Here is an 8,076-nt window from a genome sequence, read left to right on the forward strand (position 1 = left end):
ATTAAAGCCCAAAGAAAAATCAAAAGCTTGTTATCTGGCTCCATTAGTCCCAGTACTGGCATTAGCCTGTCTTGCAAAGCTGCCTTTCCTCTGTTCTCTCCAAGGCCGCCAGGCGGATGTTAGGACCTACAGCTCTGCAGACTCCCCATGATGAACTCTGCTTTTTGTGCTGTGGCAGGGAGCAAGGGCGAGACAAATGCTTGCCTGTGGGCAGTCAGGCTGATCCCCGCTGCTGATTTTACTCCCAAAAGCATCGCCCCAAAAGACAGGCTAGGAGCAAGTTTTCTGCAGCAAAAATAGCCAACCCCTCTAATCTCAAAAGAACTAGCTGTTAAGTAAGCACACTGCATAAACTTACTATTTTCTAACACGAGGAGCATGTGTGTGAGCTCATGGGGGTATTTCTTGTGTACATGCATATGCATGTGTATAGAGATGTGTGTGGGTGTGTGTGCAAGCGTGGTGGTGAGAGGCAAGGGTCTTCTCCTCAAATGCAGTCTCTGCCATGCACACACAAAGTATGTGACTTAGGGCAACTCACTCAAGTTGTTGGGCCTCAGAACAAATATATAGATTGGGAGATTCTCTGAGCACCTTCTCATGGAAACACTCTTAGGGCATCTCCCCCAGGGACATACATCTGAGTGTGTAATAAACATACACACAGCACAGCATCTGGCCTGTCATTCATTGCCTTCATGTGGGAGCAGTCTGCAGCCCAGGAAGTCCATAAGCCCATCTTATAGATTCTTGACTGGATCACCTACTGCCCAAACCAAAGTCTCTAGGTCTCAGCAGATACAAGGGAGTCCCCTCGATGCCCTGGCCTCAAGTCCCCTCAATGTGTTGCTTCCTTCTGTGGCTCATGGTGCCTCTTCAATTCCCTCTGTGACACTAGGGGCGTCTCCTGGCTTTTCAGGACCTCCAAGAAGAAATGACATCTTATAATTTCAGCCATTGGAAAACTCACTAGAAAACAGCCTGAGCCTAAATGCTAGGGCACCAAAGACAAATTTGGGTGGCAAGTGAGTTCCTTCTTTCTCTTCCTCTCCCCGCTGTCACCCCAAATCCCAGTACCCCAAGGAATGACCTCACCACATGCTGGGGGTGGGGTGCCAGCGCCCTCTGAGGGCTGCTTGGCAAGCAGCCACACTTTATGAACGAAACTTGCACTTCTTAAATCAGTCCAGATACCCTCTCCTAATATGGGATTCCATCTAAGTTTGACTAGGAGTCAAGAACTACATCCACACAAATGCATGTTTCTACCTGATGAGTGAACTGACTTTTCTTCTCCTACACTAATATTATGGGATAGATTTTCTCAAACAAGGTTCATAACTTTTCAAATGGACAATAAATAGGAAAAAGGGAAAGGAGAGTGACACAGGGCATAGAGGATGCCAATAGCTGAACCTTCCAAGTCACTTGAAGAGTGGTTGAGAAAAAACAACCATGAAGATGAACAGAAGTCAAGCCATAGAAAGGCAGATGCTTCTCACTTTAGGTCACAAGTGGGTTAGGTTGGGAGAGGCAGGAGTCTGTGTCACCCATAGCACCTGTGGTCACCCAGCAACCTGAGGCCATCTGTCCATCAGGACCCTGGGCATGCTTCCCAAACCAACCCTCATTCTCCCCTTCCTCCAGTTTCCTTCAGCCCTTCTGTCACCCAGCACTGCTCCAAGGTTGCTTCTGGACATTGTGACATATCTCTTCCATGGAACTGTACACACAGAAGATGCTTAACAAATACAGTTTTCTAAGCAAGCTCTGTTTTTCAACTATGTTCACTGGACTCTCATCCTATTCCTTCTGATCTTATTTCCTAAAGACACAAGGGGCTAAAAACATACCTCTTCAAAAGTTCTACATCTACTCCAAATGTGAAAAGACTGCCTCCCCTACTCCCAGTAGTGGTTTTACTCTAAGCTCTCCCCCCATCACCCAATAGTTTCATTCTACACTCCCAGAAGGGTGATTAACAGGTGTGGTTGGTAAGAAGGTGGTACACCAGTGCACGAGGTGAGGGGTCCAATGCCAGTGTTCTGGGACAGTCTGGAGGGATATGGTGGGGAGGGAGGTGGGAGGGGGGTTCAGGATGGGGGGGGACACATGTATACCTGTGGCTGATTCATGTTTATGTATGGCAAAAAAAAAATCACAGTATTGTAAAACAATTATCCTCCAATTAAAACAAATCAATTAATTTTTTAAAAAAGAAGAAGCTGGCTACACATCTGGTATCACAGCATACACAATGCAGCCTTCAACAATGCCTGGTCCACGCGGAATGTATGGAATGCAGTTCCCGCCTATTCTAGCCCCTCCTCTTTCAGCCACTGAGCCAATCAGAACAGAGAAAAGTGCCGATAGAAAAACCTACATTCAGCTCCGGCTCTGACTCTCATAAGCTCAGTGCCAGTGGTCACAGCATGCCTGAGCTGGTGATGATCCGAGTCTAAGGAGCCCCAGAGGTGGGATATACTTGTCTCATCTACAAAACAGGACAGGTGGTTCTCACCCTGTGGAGGCCACAGCCTAGGCCTCCTCACTGTGCCCTCCCGGCCCATGGGTCCTCCCTGGACTCACCGCGCTGCTGCAAGGAATGTCCTTCACCTTGAGCCAGGCCAGGTCCAGCGTGCCCTCACCCCGGTAGCAGGACTGTAGCCGCTCCTTAATGCGGTCGTTGATCTGCTTCAGGATGAAGATGCATAAGGCCGACTCGTCCAGGGATTTCATCTTCCGCTTCTGGCCTTTGGAGAAGACGGTGAAGAGGAGGTCGTCCTCTGGGCGGACCCCGAGGGTCTCGGCGAGCACGGCCCCGGCTTTGGACAGGTAGGCGGCCTGCAGCAGGCGGTACTCCACCCCACCGCGCTCACAGCCGATGGGCACCTCCACGTAGGAGTTGAAGGCTGTGTCCTCCTTGCAAAGCCTCACAAGCTTGGATGTATATACCTGCTCCTTTGTGGTGGAGCCCGGGGGAGACACCATCTCAGGCTGGAGGGTCAAAAAGTAGACAAAGTTGCCGCTGCTGAAGCCGTAGACATAGTAGATATCAAAGTCGGGGATGACGGTGAAGGTGTCCGAAGGGATCTTGATCATCGAGGCCACAAACTCGTCATGGAAGACGTAGGCGAACATGCCGTCTGCCTCCGAGTTCTTGGTCAGTTTCCGGCTGGAGATGGTGGGGAAATACTCCGGCTTCCCATCCACAGCGGTGGCAATGAAGAGTTTGTCATCCAGGTTGTTGTAGGAGACGATCACCCCAAAGACGGAGCCACTCTCGTTGACCCCCGACAGGTAGTGTTCCTTCTTGTGGAAAGGCTCCCCCAGCTTGAAGAGGTCCTCCAGCCTCAGCAGCTTGCAGATTCCTTGGTACAGGCTGCCACAGGCGATCAGCCTGTTCTCCTTGTAGTCTATGAGCAGCATCTTGTTGACATTGTTGGTGGGGGTCAGGGGCTCGTTGCATGTCTGGACGATGCGGGGCGGGTAGCACTTGGGGTTGTCCTCGTCCGGCCCCGTCTGGTGGGTCACCAGGACCTTCAGGTCACTGGAGAGCTTGTAGATCCGGTTGACGGCCCCCACGTAAATGTGCCCTGTCCTCTCATCCACCACCAGGTGGTTGAAGCTCTCCGCGGGCTCCCCGCGGAATGTAACGAAAGACCGCTTCTGGGACGGTGGGGGTGACTGCCGGGGGAGCAGAGTGGAGGAGCCCATCCCCACCATCAGGAGATGGGAGAGCAGGCAAGTCCAGTTCCAAGGCATGGCTTTCATTTCAGAGACGCGTCCTCGGGGCACGGGGTACTGGGCACAGGGCACAGCAGTGTCACGTGAGGAGGGCAGGCTCCCTGTGGGGGAAAGGAAAGAGGTGATGCTGATGACAAAGGCCGAGTCTTAGTTTCACCCCATAGCTTGTCTGGCTGGGCCCTCAAAGCATCCTGCACATGCTGAAACAGATCTGCAAGGGGGGAAGCTGGGGCTGGTCCCCAGCATACGTGTATGAGTCAGCCCGAGCTAGTGGCGGCAGGCCGGCATGTCAGTAGTAGTACTAGTAATAATACTAGCGATGGTAGCAACAGTCATAATGGTGGTGGTAATGATGATGATAATGTTGATGTTGATGATAGATAGTCACTGCCCACAGAATGCCTGACTTTGCATCAGTCACTGTCCAGCACCTTCCAGGGACTCTCATTGCATTTGAACAAATCTTTAGTGCTGTGACTCTTCCACCTGGCCCCCTTCCCACCCCTCACACACACACCCAGCTCTGCTCTCTTCCCTTCTCTGCGCCCAGGAGCCCTTACATCTGCAGGTTTCTTGCCCTTGGGCCGAGTTAGGTGCAGCCAAGTGAGGATAATTAGCAGAAACCCAGTGGGAGGGGGAGAGGCTAGGAAGAGGGGAGGTGAGCTGCATGTACTCGGCCTCCCCATCCCTGAGGTCTGTGAATTGCCTCCTGTCTGCCTCCATTTGGTCCTAGGGGAGATAACAGGCCTCCGTGTTTTTGCTCCTAAACATTGCCCTGCCTCTGAGGAGGCACCTGGTCAACAGCTCCTCTATTAACCTTTGTGCCAATGACCTGATTTGCATGAAGGATGTTTCCTACTAGGGACCCTAACCAGCAGCCTCCGATGTAAGTACCTCTGACATTCCCACTTTAGAGCGGAGGGCAGGTGTCCAAGATGCACAGGTAAAAGCGGTAAAGGTCATCCGACATCCCTGGTGATCCTGTGGTCAAGAATCCACCTGCCAACAATGCAGGGGAGATGGGTTCGATCTCCGGTCCAGGAAGATTCCACGTGCCTCAAAGCAACTAAGCCCCTGCACCACAACTACTGAAGCTCTTGCACCTAGGGCCCATGCTTCTTCAAGAAGGGAAGCCACTTCAATGAGTAGCCCATGCAATGCAACTGGAGAGTAGCCCCTGCTCACCAACGCTAGAGAAAGCCCATGCACACCAATGAAGGCCCAGCATAGCCAAAAATAAATAATTTTTTTGTATAAAACTATACTTGAATAAACTGATTCATTTTTTTAAAAAAGCAAGAGAGGCCGACTCATACACGCATGGAAACATCATACATGCAAATCAGGTCACTGACACAAAGGTTAATTGAGGTCCACGCTCTTGTATTGTCCTGCTAAACCATTTCAGTTTACCCCAGCCGGGCACAGATGGGAATGTCCAACAGTGACGGCTTATACACAACAGACCAGTTCAAACAACCCTTCCTTGGGGGCTGTCCATTACAGCTCCAGCCCCCTAGGTCTGCACCTACTGCAGGGGAAGTTTCTCCTTTGCCCCTCCCCGCCATCCCAATCCCCCTGGCCCGTGCAAGAGGCCAAATTAACCACCCAGATCTCAGATCCCTTCACTGTGTGTCAGCAACCCAGTCCTCCAGATCCACTGCCCAGCTCTGAGCCTCGATATCATTTTAATAAGGCAGATCTTGGCTGCCACCCATAGTGAGGCCTCCTCTGAGAGGTTTTCATTAAAGGCAGAGAACAAATGCTTTAAGAAATGGTCAAGTAAATAAATAAATAAACAACTCCCTGTGGAACAATATAGTTTTCCATCCTAATGGTCTCATTCATTTCTATTCAAGATGCCTTTCGGCATGCATTTCCAGAAAATGGTTTTTCATATTTCTTCCAGTTTGGGAGAAATCTAGGAAGGAATGGCCTATGTCTTATTCAGAGACGTCTCACCTCTGTGGAATTTTTTTCATTCTCCCCCCAGTCCCTGCCCAAATAACTCAGAAACAAGCTGATGGGAAGAGGTAGGTGACTGAGCCAAAGCCCCATCCCCCATCCCAAGCAGCTTGTTAGTTACTGTTAGGCTCTCAGTCATGTCAGACTCTCTGTGACCCCATGGACTGTAGCCCACCAGACTCCTCTGTGCATGGAATTCTCCAGGAAAGAACACTGGAGTGGGTAGTCATTTTCTTGTCCAGGGTACCTTCCCTTCCCAGGGATCAAACCTAGGTCTCCTGCATTACAGGCAGATTGTTTACCATCTAAGCCACCAGGGAAATCCCAAGCAGAGAGACTGCAAAGTCCTAAATGAAATCAACCCTGAATATTTATTGGAAGGACTGATACTGAAGTTGAAGCTCCAATACCTTGGCCACCTGATGTGAAAAAGATTGGAAAAGGATCCTGATGCTGGGAAAGATTGAGGGCAGGGGGAGAAGGGAGCGACAGAGGATGAGATGGTTGGAAGGACGACAGAGGATGAGATGGTTGGATGGGATCATTGACTCAATGGACATGAGTTTGAGCAAGCTCTGGAAGATGGTGAAGGACAGGGAAGCCTGGTGTGCTGCAGTCCATGGAGTCCAAAAGAGTTGGATACAACTGAGAGAATAAACAAGAGGCAAAAGAAAGCTAAACAGAGACTTGACATTGTCAGCAAAGGTCCCAGTGAAAACCACAAATCTTCTCAAAAAAACATCAGAGAAGGGGAACTGGCAGATAGCACACCCAGGACCAACAGCAGTCCTGTGAGCAGATGACCTTCCTCTCTTCCCCCACAAGGCAAACATGCGCCCAGAGCACATTCCAAATGAGCAAGATACTGTGGATCCAAGGATGGCCGAGGCTGGACCAGGCCCTGGAAGAACCCTGAGTCAGGGGAGTGGATACCGCCAGAACCCCAGTTACTCAGATGATGAAATGTTAGATGATGGACTTCAAGAGCTCAGATGAGTACAGCTGACCTCCAACCTGGGGCAAGGGGAACGAGGAGAAGGTTGCAGGATGCCTCAGAGAGGCCAGGGCATTTGAGCTGAGCCTTGAACTTTGAGAGGATGTGAAGAGCTGGAGAGGAAGGGCCTCCCTGGGGAGGGGTCCTTGGAGCCACAGCAAGGGCACCCTCAGGGTGCACACCAGGAGGCATCTGTCTGGAAAACACGGTTCGTAAGAGTCAGGAGGACATAGGGTGAGAAAGGGAGCCAGGACCTTCTCAAGTTGTCCCTGGGAGGTGGAGACTAAAATACACAGTGTTGAAGAAAAAACTTGGGAAGAGCTTAGTTCCTGCTCCCAGAAAGGACCTCCATGCTCCTGTTGGTTTAGCCTTTGCTGAAACAACTGAGTTTGGAGCTGAGGCCTGTGAGAGCTCCATGGGAGCAGGGGGCACCTTGTTCATTGGTGTCTCCATAGCGCCAGACCCACAGCTGACATGGAATGGAGGTTCAAGACCTCTTCTCTGGCTGGAAGGAAGAGGGCTGGAGGCGTGGAGGAGCATCAGCATCTGTGTATCACTTACAGGACCGCAGGCCCCAGCCAAATGCTAGGACACCCATGACCTCACTCATCAGACAACTGTTGGCTGGGGTCGGAAGTGTTTGATCTGCTTTGCAGGTGAGGAAGCCAGCTTAGCAAGAGCACATGGTTCATGGGTCATAAGCTGGCAGAGCTGAGCCTGAAACCCAGCGTTGGTGGTGGTGGTGGTCTAGTCACTAAGTCGTGTCTGACTCTTGCGACCCCACCAGGCTCCTCTGTCCATGGGATTTTCTAAGCAAGACTACTGGAATGGAGTGCCATTTCCTTTTTCCAGGGGATCTTCCCAACCCAGGGATCGAACCTGGGTTTCCTGCACTATAGGCAGATTCTTTACTGACTGGGCTACCAGGAAAGCTCAGGTGAAGCCCAGCATTGTAGTACTACAAAAGCCATCCTCTTTCTAGGAAAGCACAATTCCAGAGCCCCCAGAAGTCAATTTTATTTTATTTACTTATTTTTAAATTTTGATTCTTTCCAGTGAAAGCTCTTATCAAATTTGTTACACTGCTTCAGTTTTATGCTTTGGTTTTTTTGGCCACATGGTATGTGAGATCTTAGCCCCCTGAATAGGGATCGAACTCACACCTCCTGCATTGGAAGGTGAAGTCTTAACTGCTAGACCACTAGAGAAGTCCTGGAAGTCCATTTTAATCCATGTTAAGTTCCCACATACAGAAATCCCAATACATCACCCAGCAATACTTCTCCTAGCTCTGTAGAGGGAAAGCAAAGCCCCTGGAACCCCCAGGGCATAACCTCACAGGTAACGCCCATCAGGCAGGCACAGGTATT

The 8,076-nt window shown here is 50.5% G+C and overlaps 1 protein-coding gene across 2 annotated transcripts in view; it reads right to left on the minus strand.

Annotated features, from left to right (window-relative positions):
- The window catches only part of PLXNA4 (plexin A4), a 425,409-nt gene extending 421,564 nt beyond the window's left edge, over positions 1–3,845 (minus strand). For both annotated transcript variants that reach the window (XM_040259648.1, XM_040259649.1), the window contains exon 1: positions 2,590–3,845. In XM_040259648.1, the coding sequence (XP_040115582.1) occupies positions 2,590–3,774 (1,185 nt within the window). In that variant the 5' untranslated portion in view covers positions 3,775–3,845. The remainder of the gene's footprint in view (positions 1–2,589) is intronic.
- Positions 3,846–8,076: the final 4,231 nt, after the last annotated feature.

This window comes from Oryx dammah, unplaced genomic scaffold (assembly GCF_014754425.2).
Source record: "Oryx dammah isolate SB20612 unplaced genomic scaffold, SCBI_Odam_1.1 HiC_scaffold_18, whole genome shotgun sequence".
In the NCBI taxonomy this organism is placed as follows: domain Eukaryota; kingdom Metazoa; phylum Chordata; class Mammalia; order Artiodactyla; family Bovidae; genus Oryx; species Oryx dammah.